The 20,730-nt window shown below is 43.6% G+C and overlaps 1 protein-coding gene and 1 non-coding gene across 7 annotated transcripts; one reads left to right on the plus strand and one right to left on the minus strand.

Annotated features, from left to right (window-relative positions):
* Positions 1-52: 52 nt before the first annotated feature.
* On the minus strand, positions 53-18,992 carry LOC110489901 (poly(U)-binding-splicing factor PUF60). 6 transcript variants are annotated; one of them, XM_021562876.2, is made up of 12 exons: positions 18,840-18,992; positions 18,116-18,201; positions 17,705-17,800; positions 17,502-17,591; positions 16,857-16,907; positions 15,394-15,555; positions 15,132-15,224; positions 13,525-13,738; positions 13,242-13,432; positions 9,860-10,034; positions 9,250-9,509; positions 53-716 (listed from the first exon to the last, which is right to left on the minus strand). In XM_021562876.2, exons 3-12 carry the CDS (start codon positions 17,783-17,785, stop codon positions 417-419), a joined length of 1,617 nt encoding a protein of 538 aa, XP_021418551.1. In that variant the 5' UTR covers positions 17,786-17,800; positions 18,116-18,201; positions 18,840-18,992; the 3' UTR covers positions 53-416. The 6 variants fall into 6 exon arrangements, with proteins under 6 accessions (XP_021418551.1, XP_021418549.1, XP_021418552.1 ...); XM_021562874.2 differs by having other exon boundaries at positions 13,200-13,432; XM_021562878.2 differs by having other exon boundaries at positions 221-716; positions 9,878-10,034.
* Positions 13,851-13,925, plus strand: trnaa-ugc. Its single transcript has one exon. It is a non-coding gene; the product is annotated as a tRNA-Ala (tRNA).
* Positions 18,993-20,730: the final 1,738 nt, after the last annotated feature.

Here is a 20,730-nt window from a genome sequence, read left to right on the forward strand (position 1 = left end):
AAATAGGATTTTTCCTTCCCAAAACACATAAGAAATTCACAACAGACATTCACATAGTTGAAGAATTTATTTGTGGGTAAATGGGAACCAATAGCTCTAAAACGATTTTTAAAGAGTCCTGACAACTTAAAAATGGGGGTAACCTAATGACTTCTCAATTTGATAACAAAAAAAAACTGCAAATAATACAAAATAAATCAAGTCTTCACAGTAGGTGACAAAACAAAATCCATGAGGTGCAAATATTATTTTCTTAACCAATCCCTCAAAAGAGACCATTAATAATATTAATATCAACATCAATAAAAAAAATTACAATTTAAAAAGAGGCCCAAATCTCTAGCAGCAGTGATAGTGGCTGAAGTGAGTTTGAGCAACGGGTATGGGATGGGTGTTGGGCGACCATTTCAGACAGTTTATGCGGAGAGGTCGCTACTGTTAAAGCGCTCTTGGTCGTAGACCTCCGCGATGACCTTGCGACCCCCAAACCAGCGGTCGTTGAGTGCCTGGATGGCCTTGTTCATCTCCGAGACCATGGAGAACTCCACAAAGATCTTGACGATGATCTCGGCATCCTCCTCCTCCCCCTGCTTCTCCTGGTAGATGATGACCCGGTTGACGGCACCAAACTTGCCGCACTCCTCTGTCACCTCGCCCTCTAGGTCGTCATCGATGTCCTCTGGCCCCACCATGTTCCGTAACACCATCACCGTAGACTGGGGAGGGGAAGACAAGTCAATATGTATTCCTACCCAAATCGCATTACATTCAAAATAAATCTAAAATAGATCTACTTTTCAGTGAAAGTACTGCAACTTTTGTACATTTTTTGCAATTAAACAAGGCAAATACAGTGCATTCGGAAAGTATTGAGACATGGACTTTTTCCAAATTTTTACAGCCTTATTCTAAAATGGATCAAATAAAAATCCTCCATCTATACACAATACCTCATAATGACAAAGCAAAAAAAGATAACATTTACATAAGTATTCAGACCCTTTACTCAGTACTTTCTTGAAGCACCTTTGGCAGTGATTAAAGCCTAGAGACTTCTTGGGTATGACACGACAAACCCGGCACACCTGTATTTGGGGAGTTTATCCCATTCTTCTCTGCAGATGTGTGGTGCCAGGACAACAACCTCTCCCCCAACGTGATCAAGACAAAGGAGATGATTGTGGACGAATGGAAAAGGAGGACCGAGCAAACACCAATTCTCATCGACAGGGCTGTAGTGGAACAGGTTGAGAGCTTCAACTTCCTTGGTGTCCATATTAACAAACTTATTTTTCTTTCATCTTTATTTAACCAGGTAGGCCAGTTGAGAACAAGTTCTCATTTACAACTGCGACCTGGCCAAGATAAAGCAAAGCAGTGGGATAAACAAACGTACAGTCAATAAAACAATAGAAAAAGTCTATATACAGTGTGTGCAAATGGCATGAGGTGGTAAGGCAATAAATAGGCCATAGTAGCAAAGTAATTACAATTTAGCAAAGTAACACTGGAGTGATATGTGCAGATGATGTGCAAGTAGAAATACTGGTGTGCAAAAGAGCAAAAAAAGTTAATAAAAACAATATGGGGATGAGGTAGGTAATTGGATGGGCTTTTTACAGATAGGCTGTGTACAGCTGCAGCGATCGGTAACCTGCTCAGACTGCTGATGCTTAAAGTTAAGTTAGTGAGGGCGGGGGGGAATGATCGGTTGAAACGCATGCATTTAGTTTTACTAGCGTTTAAGAGCAGTTGGAGGCCACGGAAGGAGTGTTGTATGGCATTTACGCTCGTTTGGAAGTTTGATAACAGTGTCCAAAGAAGGGCCAGAAGTATACAGAATGGTGTTGTCTGCGTAGAGGTGGATCAGGGAATCACCAGCAGCAAGAGACATCATTGATATATACAGAGAAAAGAGTTGGCCAGAGAATTGAACCCTGTGGTACCGCCCATAGAGACCGCCAGAGGTCCGGACAACAGGCCCTCCGATTTGACACACTGAACTCTATCTGAGAAGTAGTTTGTGAACCAGGCGAGGCAGTCATTTGAGAAACCAAGGCTGTTGAGTCTGCCAATAAGAATACGATGATTGACAGAGTCGAAAGCCTTGGCCAGGTCGATGAAGACGGCTACACAGTACGGTCTTTTATCGATGGCGGTTATGATATTGTTTAGTACCTTGAGCGTGGCTGAGGTGCACCCGTGACCAGCTCAGAAACAGGACTGCACAGCAGAGAAGGTACAGTGGGATTCGAAATGATCAGTGATTTGATAACTTGGCCTTCGAAGAATTTGGAAAGGCAGGGCAGGATGGATATAGGTCTGTACCAGTTTGGATTTAGAGTGTCACCCCCTTTGAAGAGGGGGATGACCGCAGCAGCTTTCCAATCTTTAGGAATCTCAGACGATATGAGAGTTTGAACAGACTGGTAATAGGGGTTGCAACAATGGCAGTGGATCATTTTAGAAAGAGAGGGTCCAGATTTTCTAGCCCAGCTGATTTGTACAGGTCCAGGTTTTGCAGCTCTTTCAGAACATCTGCTATCCGGATTTGGGTGAAGGAGAAGCTGGGGAGGCTTGGGCAAGTAGCTGCGGGGGGTGCGGAGCTGATGGCCAGGGTAGCCAGGAGGAAATCATGGCCAGCCATAGAGAAATGCTTACTGAAATACTCGATAATCATGGATTTATCGGTGGTGACGGTGTTTCCTAGCCTCAGTGCAGAGGACAGCTGGGAGGAGGTGCTCTTGTTCTCCATGGACTTTAGTGTCCCAAAACTTTTTGGAGTTAGAGCTACAGGATGCAAATGTATTTTTGAAAAAGCTAGCCTTTGCTTTTCTAACTGACTGTGTGTATTGGTTCCTGACTTCCCTGAAAAGTTGCATATCGTGGGGACTATACGATGCAAGTGCAGTACGCCACAGGATGTTTTTGTGCTGGTCAAGGGCAGTCAGGTCTCGAGTAAACCAAGGCCTATATCTATTCTTAGTTCTTCATTTTCTGAAAGGGGAATGCTTGTTTAAGATGGTGACAAAATTACCTTTAAAAGAACAGCCAGGCATCCTCTACTGACGGGATGAGGTCAATATCCTTCCAGGATACCCGGGCCAGGTTGATTAGAAAGAAAGGCCTGCTCACTGAAGTGTTTTAGGGAGCGTTTGACAGTGATGAGGGGTGGTCGTTTGACCGCGGACCCATAGTGGATGCAGGCAATGAGGCAGTGATTGCTGAGATCCTGATTGAAAACAGCAGAGGTGTATTTGGAAGGCAAGTTGGTCAGGATAATATCTATGAGGGTGCCCATGTTTACAGATTTAGGGTTGTACCTGGTGGTTTCCTTGATAATTTGTGTGAGATTGAGGGCATCTAGCTTAGATTGTAGGATGGCCGGGGTGTTAAGCATGTTCCAGTTCAGGTCACCTAACAGTATGAACTCTGAAGATAGATGGGGGGGCGATCAATTCACATATGGTGTCCAGGGCACAACTGGGGCCAGAGGGGGGTCTATAACTAGCGGCAACGGTGAGAGACTTGTTTCTGGAAAGGTGGATTTTTAAAAGTAGGGGCTCTAATTGTTTGGGCACAGACTTGGATAGTATGACTGAACTTTGCAAGCTAACTCCTCCCCCTTCGGCAGTTCCATCTTCACGGAAAATGTTGTAGTTGGGGATGGAAATTTCAGAATTTTTGGTGGCCTTCTTAAGCCAGGATTCAGACACAGCATGGACATTAGGGTTGGCAGAGTGTGCTAAAGCAGTGAATTTAAAATATATATATATTTAAACTTAGGGAGGAGGCTTCTGATGTTAACAAGCATGAAACCAAGGCTTTACGGTTACAGAAGTCAACAAATGAGAGCGCCTGGGGACTCGCTGGGCCTGGGTTAACCTCCACATCACCCGAGGAAAAGAGGAGGAGTAGGTTGAGGGTATGGCTAAAGGCTCATCAAACTCATCGTCTATTGCGTTGGGGACAGAGAATAAAAGCAGCAGATTTCTGGGTGTGGCAGGGCATAATGTACAGACAGGGGTATGGTAGGGTGCGTATACAGTGGAGGTAAACCTAGGCATTGAGTGACGACAAGAGTTTGCATCTCTGGACACATTAGTTATGCTGGGTGAGGGAGGTGGGACAAAAGAGGTATCTGAGGCATGTTGAGTGGGACTAGGGGCTCCGCAGTAAACTAAAACAATGATAACCATCCTAATCAACAGTATACAAGGCATATTGACACTAGAGGGAGACAAAGTGAGGCATAAAGCAAACACAGGTGTTGATTGGGAGAGCTAGCTAAGACAACAGGTAAGACAACAACAGCTAATCAGCTAAGACAACAGGTAAAATGGCGATGAATGGGCAGAGAGGGTTAGTTAACTCCACACAGTGCCCGAGTTCGAGGTTGGGGCCGACAGATAAACAAAAATAAACCAAATGTAGTACTGTGATTAATGAACAGCCCAGCAGGTATCAGCTACAGTGGGGAGAACAAGTATTTGATAACCTGCAAATTCGGCAGTGTTTCCTACTTACAAAGCATGTAGAGATCTGTAATTTCTACCATATGTACACTTCAACTGTGAGAGACGGAATCTAAAACAAAAATCCAGAAAATCACATTGTATGATTTTTAAGTAATTAATTTGCATGTTATTGCATGACATAAGTATTTGATCACCTACCAACCAGTAAGAATTCCGGCTCTCACAGACCTGTTAGTTTTGCTTTAAGAAGCCCTCCTGTTCTCCACTCATTACCTGTATTAACTGCACCTGTTTGAACTCGTTACCTGTATAAAAAGACACCTGTCCACATAATCAAACAGACTCCAACCTCTCCACAATGGCCAAGACCAGAGAGCTGTGTAAGGACATCAGGGACAAAAGTGTAGACCTGCACAAGACTGGGATGGGCTACAGGACAATAGGCAAGCAGCTTGGTGAGAAGGCAACAACTGTTGGTGCAATTATTAGGAAATGGAAGAAGTTCAAGATGACGGTCAATCACCCTTGGTCTGGGGCTCCATGCAAGATCTCACCTTGTGGGGCATCAATGATCATGAGGAAGGTGAAGGATCAGCCCAGAACTACACGGCAGGACCTGGTCAATGACCTGAAGAGAGCTGGGACCACAGTCTCAAAGAAAACCATTAGTAACACACTACGCCGTGATGGATTAAAATCCTGCAGCGCACGCAAGGTCCCCCTGCTCAAGCGAGCGCATGTCCAGGCCTGTCTGAAGTTTGCCAATGACCATCTGGATGATCCAGAGGAGGAATGGGAGAAAGTCATGTGGTCTGATGAGACAAAAATAGAGCTTTTTGGTCTAAACTCCACTCGTCGTGTTTGGAGGAAGAAGGATGAGTACAACCCCAAGAACACCATCCCAACCGTGAAGCATGGAGGTGGAAATATCATTCTTTGAAGATGCTTTTCTGCAAAGGGGACAGGACGACTGCACCGTATTGAGGGGAGGATGGATGGGGCCATGTATCGCAAGATCTTGGCCAACAACCTCCTTCCCTCAGTAAGAGCATTGAATATGGGTCGTGGCTTGGTCTTCCAGCATGACAACGACCCGAAACACAGCCAGGGCAACTAAGGAGTGGCTCCGTAAGAAGCATCTCAAGGTCCTGGAGTGGCCTAGCCAGTCTCCAGATCTGAACCCAATAGAAAAGCTTTGGAGGGAGCTGAAAGTCAGTATTGCCCAGCGACAGCCCCGAAACCTGAAGGATCTGGAGAAGGTCTGTATGGAGAAGTGGGCCAAAAACGCTGCTGCAGTGTGTGCAAACCTGGTCAAGAACTACAGGAAACGTATGATCTCTGTAATTGCAAACAAATGTTTCTGTACCAAATATTAAGTTCTGCTTTTCTGATGTATCAAATACTTATGTCATGCAATAAAATGCAAATTAATTACTTAAAAATCATAGCTCAAGGATAGCTTTGGGCTGGGCCACTCGGTGGGAGCTAGCTTGCTGTGATGATCAGGAGTAATGGGTCAGGGCTTATGGCAGGAATCCGGTGTTGTAGTGGAGAAAAACAGTCCGATATGCACAGGGTTAGTAACGCACTGTGCAGACTGGCAATTATTAACCAGGCTAAAAGCGGCTGGTGTCTGTGCTACAGGTAAAGGCCGCTAGCAGTGGCTAACAATGACTAAATAACTAGTAGCTAAGTAGCTGGTTTGCTTCTGATGGCTAGCTTCTGGTAGAGTTCTAAAAAGTCTAAAAATAGCAGATCCGTATTATATTGGGTGAGGCGGGTTGCCGGAAGGTATATTTCATTTAAAAAAGTTAGATTGAAAATATATTGAAATATATACAAAAATATGAAAAATACAACATTTACACGGGAGAACGACAAACAACGTCTGCACTGCTACGCCATCTTGGAATCAGACTATCATGGTCCAAACACACCAAGACAGTCGTGAATAGGGCACGACAAAGCCTATTCCCCCTCAGGAGACTGAAAAGATTTGGCATGTGTCCTCAGATCCTCAAAAGATTCTACAGCTGCACCATCGAGAACATCCTGACTGGTTGCATCACTGCCTGGTATGGCAACTGCCCGGCCTCAGACTGCAAGGAACTACAGAGGGTAGAGCGTACAGCCCAGTACATCACTGGGGCCAAGCTTCCTGCCATATACCAGGCGGTGTCAGAGGAAGGCCCTAAAAATTGTCAAAGACTCCAGCCACCCTAGTCATAGATTGTTCTCTCTGATTCCACATGGCAAGAGGTACTGGAACCCCAAGTATAGGTCCAAAAGGATTCTTAATAGCTTCTATCCCCAAGCCATAGGACTCCTGAACAGCTAATCAAAGGGCTACCCAGACCCCTCTTTTACACTGCTGCTACTGTGTTTATAAGCTATGCTTAGTCACTTGAACTCTACCTTAAGGTAAGGGCTTGTAAGTAATAATTTCACTGTAAGGTCTACCTACACCTGTTTTCAGCACATGTAACAAATAAAACTTGATTTGAGATCCTCTCAAGCTCTGTCAGGTTGGCTGGGGAGATGTTAGATTGGGTTCAAGACCGGGCTCTGGATGGGCCACTCAAGGACATTCAGAGACGTGCCCCGAAGCCACTCCTGCGTTGTCCTGGCTGTGTGCTTAGGGTCGTTGTCCTGTTGGAAGGTGAACCTTTGCCCCAGCCTGAGGTCCTAAGCGCTCTGGAGCAGGTTTTCATCAAGGATCTCTTTACATCGCTCCGTTCAACTTTCCCTCGATCCTGACGTGTCTCCCCTCCCTGCTGCTGAAAAACATCCCCACAGCATGGGCTCCCGAGTGGCGCAGCAGTCTAAGGAACTGCATCTCAGTGCTAGAGGCGTCACTACAGACCCTGGTTTAAATTCCAGAACACATCACAACCGGCATTGATTGGGAGTCCGATAGGGTGGCTCACAATAGGCCCAGTGTCGTCCGGATTAGGGTTTGGCCGTCATCGTAAATAAGAATTTGTTCTTATTAACTGACTTGCCCAGTTAAAGGTTTCCTCCAGGCATTCAGGCCAAAGAGTTCAATCTTGGTTTCATCAGACCAGAGAATCTTGTTTCTCTAGGTCAGAGTCTTTAGGTGCCTTTTTACAAACTCCAAGCGGGCTGTCATGTGCCTTTTACTGAAGAGTGGCTTCCGTCAGGCCACTACCATAAAAAGGTCTGATTGGTGGACTGCTGCAGAGATAGTTGTCTTACTGGAAGGTTCTCCACAAAGGCACTCTGGAGCTCTGTCAAAGTGACCATCAGGTTCTTGGTCACCACCCTGATTAAGGACCTTGTCCCCCAATTGCCCAGTTTGGCCAGGCATCAGCTCTAGGAAAAGTCTTGGTGGTTCCAAAACTTCTTCCATTTAAGTGGAGACCACTGTTCTTGGGGACCTTCAATGCTGCAGAAATGTTTTGGTACCCTTCCCCAGAACCGTGCCTCAACACAATCCTGTCTTGAAGATCGACAGACAATTCCTTCGACTTCATGGCTTGGTTTTTGCTCTGACATGCACTGTCAACTGTGTGACGTTATAGACCGATGTGTACCTTTCCAAATCATGTCCAATCAATTAAATTTACCACAGGTGGTCCAATTAAGTTGTAGAAAAATCTCAAGGACGATTTTTTTTATTTTACCTTTATTTAACTAGGCAAGTCAGTTAAGAACAAATTATTATTTTCAATGACGGCCTAGGAATAGTGGGTTAACTGCTTTGTTCAGGGGAAGAACAACATTTTTTATCTTGTCAGCTCGGGGATTTGATCTTGCAACCTTTCGGTTACTAGTCCAACGCTCCAACCACTAGGCCTATGGGGTGGCAGGAAGCACCTGAGACTCGAAATTGAGCTCATAGCAAAGGGTCTGAATATTTATGTAAAAAGTATCAATAGTATAATATAATAGTAGATACAGTGCATTCAGAAAGTATTCAGAACCCTTGACATTTTCCACATTGTTTACATTTCAACCTTTTTCTAAAATTGATTAAATACATGTGTTTTTATTCATCACTCTACACACAATACCCCATAATGGCAATGAGAACAGGTTTAGAAATGTATTCAAAATAAAAAAACAGATACTTTATTTACACATCCTCACAGCATGATGCTGTGGGATGTTTTTCAGTGGCAGGGACTGGGAGACTAGTCAGGATCAAGGGAAATATGAACAGAGCAAAGTACAGAGAGATCCTTGATGAAAACCTGCTGCAGAGCACTCAGGACCTCAGACTGGGGCTAAGGTTCACCTTCCAACAGGACAACGACCCTAAGCACACAGCCAAGACAATGCAGGAGTGGCTTCAGGACAAGTCTCTGAATGTCCTTGAGTAGCCCAGCCAGAGCTTGGACTTGAAACCGATCTAACATCTCTGGAGACACCTGAAAATAGCTGTGCAGCGATGCTCCACATCCAACCTGACAGAGCTTGAGAGGATCTGCAGAGAAGAATGGAGGAATTCCCCAAATACAGGTGTGCCAAGCTTGTAGATATATACCATAGAAGAATTGAGGCTGTAATCACTGCCAAAGGTGCTTCAACAAAGTACTGAGTGAAGGGTCTGAATAATTATAAAATGTACAAACATTTATAAAAAACTGTTTTTGCGTTGTCTTTATGGGGTAGGTGGAGGGGGGGGGAAGAGAGAAAATGTAATCCATTTTAGAATGAGGTTGTAACGTAACCATGTGGGAAAAGTGCAGGGTTCTGAATACTTTCCGAAAGCACTATATACACACACAATCTTCATGTGTGATCTTACCTCTGATTTCCTCAGCAGTTTCTGCATGACCATGTGCCTGGCGCTGCTTCCGGAAATGCTCATGTGTTCTTGGTCGCTCAACATCTCCTGGCCTGTCCCATCCTGCAGCATCTCTTTCTCCTCCTGCTTCTTCTTCTGAAGCTCTTGTAGAGAGGGGTTGATTTGGGCCGGGTTGGTGATCACAGGCGGTGAGGCCAGCACAGGGTTGACCAGGCCCACCTGGGGCAGCACTGGCAGGTTAGGACGCACTGGTGTCACACCTACAGGGACATTCACACACATCAGCCATACATAAATACATCTTCATTGATATGGTTTCTCTGAGAGAACATTGCCATTCATAGGAGTCAAAACCTGTTGCAATTTCATTGTTTCTCTAATTGGTCATGTGGCATGTGAACCAACTGTAGTCAAGCTTTTTTTTTAACACATTCTCAAATGAGCAGGATCAGATGGAAAAACTACAAAAACTGGCTGACCAGATAATCCCGCTCAACACAGTAGCATTGAGTAGATAAGAGACACACTTGAAATAATTTAAAACGATCCTCTAACCCTCTAAAAAGATTCAAAACAGTGCACAGGTCAGTGGACAATACTCTGTACTCACACATGTCTCGATACACACCTGTGATCATTCCGGGGGCCTGGGCAGCCATGACTGCCTGAGGGATGCCCATGGAGCCCATCGGACCCATTTGTCCCATTTGTCCCATCTGACTCATTTGGCCCATCTGGTTCGCCCCGGCCATCGCCCCCAAGATGGACGCCCCGGTCACAGCCTCCTTGAGAGAGGGGCGGGACGCATTAGCAGGAAAACACAGTGAGGTTGCACAGTCAGACTTTATACAGCATGTATAGTGCTCTACTCTGCATTAGGGTTGGGGGATGTCCACCTTTGTCCTATCGTGATTAAGTACCCATAAAACATTGCGATATTCAATGATACTGACCCCCTACTGGCCAACCACCCAAAAGACTTAACAAAAATACAATTTTTAAAAAGACCGGTAAAAAAGGACCACTAGCGCAAGCTCGCAGGACAGTCAGAGGCAAAGTCATTAATATTCTAGAGTTAAGTCAGGTGACTGGTTGAGCCTTCTTGGGTGAGTGACGTCACAAGTCTATCTTGTTCACCAGCATGAGCACTAAGCACTGAACAACTTGGGAAACCCAGCTTCAGCTTAATTAAGAAATATATTAAAGCCTTACCAGCTAGCTAACCAATCCATTTTACTGTCCGATCCTTCATAAAACGAGTCCACTAATTGTTATTTTTTACCTTTCCGCAAGCCACCTGTTGCTTGATATGAGCAAGTTCACACAAATGTATCAAATAATAGGTCACCCACAACTAGTTGGCTAGTAACATTTGTGGCTATTGGCTGGCCAGTCAACTTAGTGTATGTAAACTTCTGACCCACTAAAATTGTGATAGTGAGTTAAGTGAAATAGTCTGTCTGTAAACAATTGTTGTAAAAATGACTTGTGTCAGGCTCAAAGTAACCGACTTGCCAAAACTATAGTTTGTTATCAACAAATTTGTGGAGTGGTTGAAAAACAGGTTTTAATGACTCAAACCTAAGTGTATGTAAACTTCCGACTTTAACTGTATATATAAATCATTCTGACGGGACATTTTGTGCTGCTTTGTTGAAAATCTTAGCTCCGTCTACATTGTTCTTTCATTGTGTAAATTGTTTAACATTTATTGAAACTGCTATAGCCTTTATAACCTAAGGAATAGGCAACTTGCCGTGGCCCTCACTACAATTGTCAGATTAGTAGTGCCAAGACAATATACAACATTCTACAACTACAAATTGTCACTTCCACTAAACTCAACAATAGTATTTACAATAGATCTACAATAGTATTACTAAACAGAACTATGACTACTGTTAACAGTGCCAGATATAGCAGTGAGGGTGTGTGCTTGCTTAAGCAGTGAGACTGCAGGGAATAATTAGCTTCCACACCCAAAAGCACTGAACAAAAATATAAAACACAAGTGTTGGTCCCATCTTTCATGGGCTGAAAAAATAAAAAAAATCCCATAAATATTCCATACGCACAAAAAGCTTATTTCTCAAATCGTTAACAAATTTGTTTACATCCATGTTAGTTAGCATTTCTCCTTTGCCAAGATAACTGATCCACCTGACAGGTGTGGCCTATCAAGAAGATGATTAAAAACGTATGATCATTACACAAGGGCACCTTGTGCTGGGGGAAAAACAATTTTTGCAGTTTTTGCAGACAACACCGCAGATGTTTCAAGTTGAGGGAGCGTTCAGTTTGGCATGCTGGCTGCAGGAATGTCCACCAGAACTGTTTCCATAGAATTGAATGTTCATTTCTCTACAACAAGCTGCCTCTAATGTCAGACCACACGTAACCGTTTGTGGGGGGGAAAACTGATTCTGATTGGCCTATGCCATCCAAAGCCCACCCATGGCTGAGCCCCAGCCCAGTCATGTGAAATCCATAGATTAGGGCCTAATGAATGCATTTCATCTGACTGATTTCCTTATATGAACAATAACCCAGTAAAATCTTGGCATGTTTGTGTTAACATTTGTGTTCAGTATATTTTACAGGAGCAGAATTGCTTCTTAGTATTATAGTACTTAGAATTACAAGGGAAGAGGGCCAGCCCTCATTTCACAGGGGATAAACTTTTGCAACCGTGGGTTGAGCTCACATCAGAACAAGCAGACATGGCACAGCAAATGTTGTTAGCAAACACAGAGCAGTGAACATAGAAGACTTTATATTGCCCTGCACGGGTTCTGCATTATCAATTCATCAAATACTGTATTCAATTCTACGGCAGGGCACATCAAAATATATGTTAATGTGCACAGAAAATAGAAGATTCAGATTTATATACACAGAAATATAATGTATCTTTAGTATATTAATTATACTTATCACATTTTAACAAAAAGGTCACACCTAGCTACCTACAGTGAGCTCCAAAAGTAGTGGGACAGTGACAAATATTTTGTTGTTTTGGCTCTGTACTCCAGCACTTTGGATTTGAAACGATACAGTAACTGAGGTTAAAGTGCAGATTGTCAGCTTTAATTTGAGGGTTTTTTGATATGGGGTGAACCGTTTAGAAATTACAGCACTATTTGTACATAGTTTCCCCCCCCCATTTTTAGGGGACCAAAAGTATTGGGACAAATTCACTTCTGTATTATACATTAAAATGTTTAGTATTTGGTGCTATATTCATAGCACGCAATGACTACATCAAGCTACACATTTTTTGGATCTATTTATTGTTTGTTTTGGTTGCGTTTCAGATTATTTTGTGCCCAATAGAAATTAATGGTAAATAATGGAGTCACTTATTGTAAATAAGAATCTTTCTAAACACTTCAACATTAATGTGGATGCTACAGTGATTATGGATAATCCTGAATTAATCCTGAGTAATGATTAGTGAGAAAGTTAGAGGCATCGCTGCAACAGGAGTCGCTAGAGCGCGATGGGACATGGACATCCCGGCCGGCCAAACCCTCCCCTAACTCGGACGATGCTGGACCAATTGTGCGCCGCCTCATGGGTCACCCGGCCGGCTTCAACACAGCCTGGGATTGAACCCGGGCCTGTAGTGACGCCTCAAGCATTGCGATGCAGTGTCTTAAACCGCTACGCCACTCGGGAGGCTAGCACAAATATTTGTACTAGTTTAATACACATAAGTGACTTTGTCCCCATATGTTTGGTCCCCCATGTACAAAAAGTGACGTAATTTCTAAATGGGTCACCAGATACGGGTGAAAATACCCTAAAATTAAAGCTGACAGTCAGCACTTTACCCTCAGTCATTGTATCATTTCAAATCTGAAGTGCTGAAGTACAGAGCCAAAATAACAAGAAAATGTGTCGCTGTCCCAACACTTTTGGAGCTCACTGTATATCAGAGGTATATTTACCTGGAAGGCCAATAGATCCCTTTGGAAGGGAATCATACTTGCCTGGGCCGTTATCTTAGCGGTGGCTGCTGCAGCAGCCACGGCTGCAGCGGGCGGCAGGCCACCAGGCTGGGTGGGGGTCAGCATGGGCATGGGCGGGGTTACGGCCTTGCCCACCCGCAAGTACTGGCCCCCCAGGTCAAACAGGTTCATGGAGGACACTGCATCCAGGGACGACTGGGGCTTGTCATACTCTGCCAGGGAGAGAGGGGGGAAAATAGGAGTTAGGAGGACAAACACACAGCAACAGCACATCCTGAGGGCCGCCAAACGCCTCTCTGCTCACCGATGAAGCCAAAGCTCTTGTGTCTTCCTGTGGTGGGGTCCCTGGCTAACGTGCAGGACTTGATCCTCCCGAAGGCCTCAAAGACGCTCTTGATGTCCTCGTCTGAGAGGTCAGGGTGGACGGAAGCCACGAAGATCCGGTTGTAGGCGCGCGCCTCCTCTGCCAGCTGGTCGATGATGGGTTGCGCCTGACCAATGTTACCTGGCCGCCCCACCTACAGCACAGATACCAGCACAGGGCCAATGAGTGGGGTGTCACAGCCCACTGACCGAGCAACGCAACACCTCGAGCTCCAAAACCGAAGGAGACCATTTCTCTTTGCAATTGGTCCCGTGTGGCTCAGCTGGTAGAGCATGGTGCTTGCAACACCAGGGTTGTGGGTTCGATTCCCACGGGGACCAGTACAAAAATGTACCAAAAAAAAAATGTATGCACTCACTACTTTAAGTTGCTCTGGATAAGAGCATCCGCTAAATAACTAAAATGTAATCGCAGCCCAATGTATTCTTTGCCAAGTTTCCACTAGCCTTGCTAAACAGCATCTTTCCACCAGGGCTTTCTGCAGAGGCTTAGGTAATACGAGTGATGTGAAACGTGACAACCTGCACTATAGAGTAGAGACAACACCTTCTATTGACACTTCTCACTCTCCCCCTTTTTTTTCTGAATTATAGAAACTGACAACATACCAACAACTCAGATAGTCACTTTAAAATCGTCACCTGGAAATCAACTAGAGCCGAAGATCACGTAAAAAAACGAAGAGGAGATCAAGAAAATAGCCTGTCTAGAACTCATTAAGATAATTCTACTGTAAAAGCTGCTTCACTCACTCAGGCAGTTTCGAACAACACTGAAAGGCCTGTTCAGAATGCCGCAGCCAGAGCTGCGGCTGAGGATCAACTAGTGGAAATGCTTAAAGAATTAACAAGATAAAACCACACGTGTGGCTAGCACTACACTTTCTAGAGTAGTTGGAGGTATCTCCTCTAACTGTCCATCTATAGGCTAGTGTATGGAGCGTCTCTATTAGCGGCTAAGTAGTATATGATCTGTGCTGCAGGTGGGGCGGCCAAGCGACACCAACCAGGCGCAGCCCATCATCAGCACATCTCGGACACAGAGCAACACATCATCGTACGCTGCCCGGGCATCCTAGAGGAACTGGTCACTAAAACAATGTGGTGATGACATCATGGAAGCAGAACACAGCAGACATTCACAAAAAAACACCCGCGCGCACACAGACATGCGCGCACACACACAAAACACACACGCACCCAAACACACACACGCATACCTGTAAATGAATTGACATACATACAAGCAAAGAAAGACAAAAGAAATGAGTGGCTTTAGATAACACTTCCATACAGAATTTAGAGAGACTACCAATTAGTGATTCACACAGAAATAATAGTTCAGTTACACGGAAAGAGCGAAATGAGGATTTCGAACTGGATCCATGCGTTCTCGATAGAAATGAAAAGAAAACAAAAAGGTTAAAAAGGTAATAGCAGGAGCACCCCTCTTTCCAGGGGTATAGAGGGGGTTCTGAGAGGTCCACTTCCACTGGGCCGGACAGGCTGACTCTCCAGGCCACTCACCTTGATGTTCCTGCCCCCAAGCATGACTGAGTTCATCTGCTCCAAAGCCAGCTGTGCCGCCTCCGGGATCTCATACTCCACAAAGGCAAAGCCCTGCACAGACAGATACAACCATGGGACAACAGTCCACCGCATTACAGAAACATGCACGCCACATTCCCCTGTTGTGCTTCAGTTTCCCCTCACATCATTTAGTATAGATGTGATTCTAATCACATTGCAACGTTGTGTGGTGTGGTTTAAGGGTGCTCTATACACGGACCTTGTGCTTCATTGTAACGGAGTCCCATGACATGTCAATGCTCTTGATGGGGCCAAAAGGGGCAAAGGCCTGTCTGATGGTGTCCTCCCCGAGCTCATAGTATATGGAGCCCACATACACCCGGCACATGATGGCTAGAGCACGCTGACGCTGAGCCGCCACCTGGTAACCCCGGAGAAAAACACACCATGATGTTTAGGGGGTCTATGAAAGCAAGAACACACAAAAATAAATCTATCTAGATGTGTATGGGTAAATTATTTTTTATATTGAAATGTAAATGTATTTGTTTAATTCTGTATGGTGTTTGCTTTTCCCAACAATAGACGTACAGGCCAATGTCAGGGACAGATGCAATCTGGGCATACGCAACATAGAGTCCCGGACAACGATTTTGCGACTATCTACACAAAGATTAACAATTTGGTGAATGCTGGCACCCAAACAGCTACGTAATTTTAAAAAATGTATGTTTCTCATTACTGCATTAATATGGGTGAAAGCACTGAAGGTGACATGGATGTCCTTTGCTAATATTTGGCTCCTGAAACGGACCTGTAGTCCAGGGCTGCATATAGTGTATATTGTGACATTTCAACATGGCCAACAAATTAAATAAACACCTATATCAGTTGAATAGCATCCATTAAAAGCCTAAGGAAAACATTTTACACTTACGTCTCTAAGGGGAGTGAGGGATGGTTAACCACTGAAAGCAGAGTTTACTGGGTCCTTTACTCAAGTATTTTTACTTGAGCATAGCTGCTTTTACTATCACCCACGGGCAAAACTAACAGCCTAATCTATTACAGAAGAGAAAAGTGATATCCCCTATTACAGCATCAAATTTGACATTGCCAAAAATTCCTGTTTGAGCAGTTCTCTCATCTTTGGTTATTGAAAGAGACTGCTAACCCTCTTTAGCCCCACACCAAAGCTGGCTTTTTCAGCTTCAATCAATGCAAAGTACAAGCATATTTTCAAAGAAGACATGGACTTCCCCCATGTTAATTTTCTCAACCACCCATGGATAGCCATTTCAGGCTAGTGTAAAAAGCCATCATACTGCTAAAATGCCCCGATGAAGTTTGTATTGTGCTCAAATGTATGAATTCATACATAACGTCCTAATATAAATCACTTTCAGTGTAAAACAAACAAACAAAAAAAACACACCAACAGCTGTTGCCACTAGTGGAAGTACTTCCAGGCATTTCTTCTGAAATGGTGCAGTGGGCATACAAACACAGCTTCATTAACCAGACTGAATTAAGCAGAAACAGTGTGTGTAAGAACTGGTCCCTCATAATTATTATATTAAAAACCATGTCTTCTTTTGAAATATGAGTTCTTTGGTCAGCTGCTTTGGCTATGATTGAGGCCAGAGTGGCCAATCAAAGAAGGGTAACTGTCCTTTTTAACAGGAATGCGAACAGAGAAAATAAGTTTAATAATCTATTGACCGATTGTAAAGGTGAGAGAGGATCTCCAAAGCCCATTGTCACTGCTGCCATCTGAAAGACAGTAAAGATGAAAAAGGTGCTGAAAAGTAGGTTAGATATATATTTAAGCTTTGCTTTTTCAAATGTCATTGCTTTTGATATACATCAGCTAGACACACATCCCCTAAAAGACTTTCAGGACTAATTTGTCTTTCCCTCTGCAGTCCCACCCACTCCAATCTGCCCCAAAGCATTTCACAATATTACCCCACATTCAAGACATTCAAAAGCCCTATGTGGGACCAAGTGCAAAGCATTCAACATGTTTAACTAAGTCTTCATGTTGATCTTCTCCAGCTGAAAAAGAAGAGAGGCAGAAGCAAGAGGACAAACATCCCTATCCCATCACCGTAAGCAGAGAAATACACGTGTATATGCTGTGCTGCAGTTGTGAAGGATGTTACTATTTGTTTGTGCTACTTAACAAGCAAGTATTGTTTGTAACTACAAAGTTACTAGGGCAGATGCTTTTAACTGTATACGTGATAGTCCAAGTTACTCTTAGAAATAAGGCTAAAATTGAGTGTGGTTGGTGTTAAGGGAAGAACATATGGTCAAGAGGATGGAGAGTTTAGTTGCAGGAGTACAGAATTCAGCACTTCTCACCTGCAAGTTGGTGAGCTGCTGTTGCTGATGGGCAATGGTCTGCTTCACCAAGACACTCTTAATGCTCTGCTCCATGGCATATTTCTTTGCCTGAAGAAAAGTCTGTCAGCGTGAGAAAGAATCGTGGAACCGCAGGCAAATTGACTGATCTTGAGTCATTACGTATACACCTGTATTTAGTCATGCTTATGTAGTAGGCTCACCCTTTGTAGAGCCTCCTGCTGCTCCGGGGTGAGAGGCGGCAGGCCAAGCTTCCCACCTGTGCCCTGTCCATTCTCCATCATCAGAGCTGTCCCTCCCTGAAGAACCACAGCAGGAAAGAAATGAATACACATCTGAGCATCCTCAGAGACAGGAACACTTATTCACTGGAGAAATTGCCATGCACTGCACATTTGGTATGCTGCATCTCTGTTCTTCTATGACCATCTTTAAGAGATTTGAGGTATAGAGATTGAGAATCATCACAGTACATATATCGTACTGGAGAAGCGGAAGCAGTTAATCTTGATTTGGAAGCAGTGATTAGAATAGTTATAGGCCTAAAAGCACAAAATCCGACCAGTCACCAGTGATTGGAACGCACAATGGGCGCGTGGAGATTATTTCCTTACCTACAACCTGATAAACGCTGGGACCACCAGAGGCAGGATAACCCCAAGGGGAAGAGTGATGGGGAAGCCTTAACAATTCAAAAAGTCTGAGAGAGAGAAAATGCATTCAGACTAATGTTAGCAGCTGCAAGGCGGTAAACTTGGTATCCTCCATTTGCGCCGAGTGTTTGGATAGGTCATTTCCTACCAATTTAGCTAGATAACTATGTAGCTAGTTAGTATATAATGTATAGTGTTCGTATTGAAGCAAGTACAAAGCTAGCTGAATTCGTTGACTAACTTTATACACTTCAGTAAAGCTCAATTTAACGTCGGTTGGGCTAACGTTAGGCGAGCTATAGTCAGTTAACTAGCAATCTAGCTAAGCTGGTCGATGCATCGTTAGGCTAAATAACATTTCACCATTTTCAATCATGACTCGTGCATTGTAATTCCAACAATAGTCTGTCACACTAGCAGTTCGATCTGTGATTAGTTGGCTACAAATACGACACATTTAGCGATTGCTTTATTTGTAGCTAAATAGCATTAGCCAGGAGCATATTGTCGCAGTAGATAGCAAGCTAGCTAGCTAAAAGGCCTCATGCCTAAATTCAGGTTTTGTAAATTAAACATGGTTAATGGGAATAAACCAATAATTCCCACAATAGATGTATACGCACAACTACTAAACAAAGAAAATAATAACTGAGTTCATATTTAACTTATTTAGCAAGCTATTTACCGCAATCTCCGTCACCGCCATAAGCACACCTTCTTGAATAGGCCCCGCCGTTCTTCTTCTTCTTTAAATTGAATTAGCGGATTGCGTCAAACTGTGAGGTGCATACACCGCCACCTCCTGTACTGGAGTATGAGTCCGGTCACGGGCCACTGACTGTATCCCTATATAGCTACACAAAAATGGAATGGAAAAGGACGGGGAAAAGGGAAGGAATATTGCCCTATAAACAACAACAACTCAACAGTATTATGCTACTTGGCCCTATCTGATCCTACACCAGGCCCGGCAGCTTGGGAGAACGGCAAACCATCTTCAACCATCTTGTACACCCAAATACTTCTCTGCAGCTGCCACCACAGCATCTATTTTATGTGATCCATTTCTGCGGTACAGTTGATAACCATGGCTTTGAATGCTAAGAAGCCAACCTTAATGAAGCACATGGTATTCCTATTGCTCTCTATTGGCCTTGACCTACTCACGGGGAGCCTCTTAGGATGCCTTGCCCTGGACCCATCTTCCTCTACTACTCTCTTCACTGCCTCAGAATACGACACCTTGTGTGCTACTCTGACCCTGGCAACCTCGACCTGTCTTTCTCTAACCGGGACACTTCTGATCTCCAGCAACATAGGTATCCCTCAATGATGTATATAAGAATAAGGTGTTTTATTGTCACATACACTGGATAGGTGCAGTGAAATGTGTTGTTTTACAGGGTCAGCCATAGAAGTACAGTGCCACTTGAGCAAATTAGGGTTAAGGGCCTTGCTCAAGGGTACATTGTCAGATTTTTTTATTTGTCAGATCAGATGTTCAAACCAGCGACCTGTTCGGTTACTGGTCCAACTCTCCAACCGTTAGGCTACTTGCCACCTTGGATTGCTGATGTTATGTATTGGCCAATAACAGGCCATATTGGCACTACTCAGAAAAGCAGTCCTCCATAGAAATGAATGGAATTCTACAGCCAGGCAACAAACCCTAATGGGGATTTTTCCCCCTTAATAATATCACAATCAACCTTTACCTGTTCAATGTAGACACAAATATAATACTTTTTTGTATAAAAAATATTCAGAAATATTGTATTTAAATATGCAAATGAGGCAACAACTCATTAAATATAAACATATTTGCATATCCCGCAAATACGTTTTCTGGACACTGGATTACGTCAGCCTAAATATTTGGGTTTCATATTGTTAAAGATGTTTTCACATATAGTCCTCTTTAAGGGTGCTTTCACCAATTTCTGTGAACTCAGTGCAGTTCGCGTTATTTTTTGTGCAGTGTTAACACTCCACAGAAACTCAGACACCTTCTAAGAGCCCCCCGAAGCATAGCACCTCTTTAAAGTGAACTCTGGGGTAAAAAAAAAAAGTTATCTTTGTATTCACACTGCCATTGCCTTTGAATGTGTACTCTTTTGCCAGTTCACTTCACCTATTTTGTGGTCTGTGTCATCTTTGCATTCACATTGCTATGTATAGAAAATAACCAAGATCATTTTCCAACATCCACTCAAAGCACTGGGTTTTCACAAAGGGCAGGACAAGCCATTCTATCAGAACATGTTATTGGACAGCTAGATATACCTACTTACATTTTGGAAGCTGAAAGATTGCATTTAGTTGAAAGATGAGACATAATACATATAATCAGAAGATAATATTAACATATACGTGATATTGGTAACAGAATAAATAGCAGAAAATTGTACACCCAATGTAGGCTTCTGCCCCTTTATGAGGTAGCATTGATTTTGTACCCAATGTTGTGATTCTCATCAAATATTGTTGTTTTCTCACACTATTCAAACCAATGATTCTTATATACACTAGATGATAGATAGGGGTGCTGTGTTGAAGCCATCTTGGCATTCCCCCAC

Source organism: Oncorhynchus mykiss, chromosome 15 (assembly GCF_013265735.2).
Source record: "Oncorhynchus mykiss isolate Arlee chromosome 15, USDA_OmykA_1.1, whole genome shotgun sequence".
In the NCBI taxonomy this organism is placed as follows: Eukaryota; Metazoa; Chordata; class Actinopteri; order Salmoniformes; family Salmonidae; genus Oncorhynchus; species Oncorhynchus mykiss.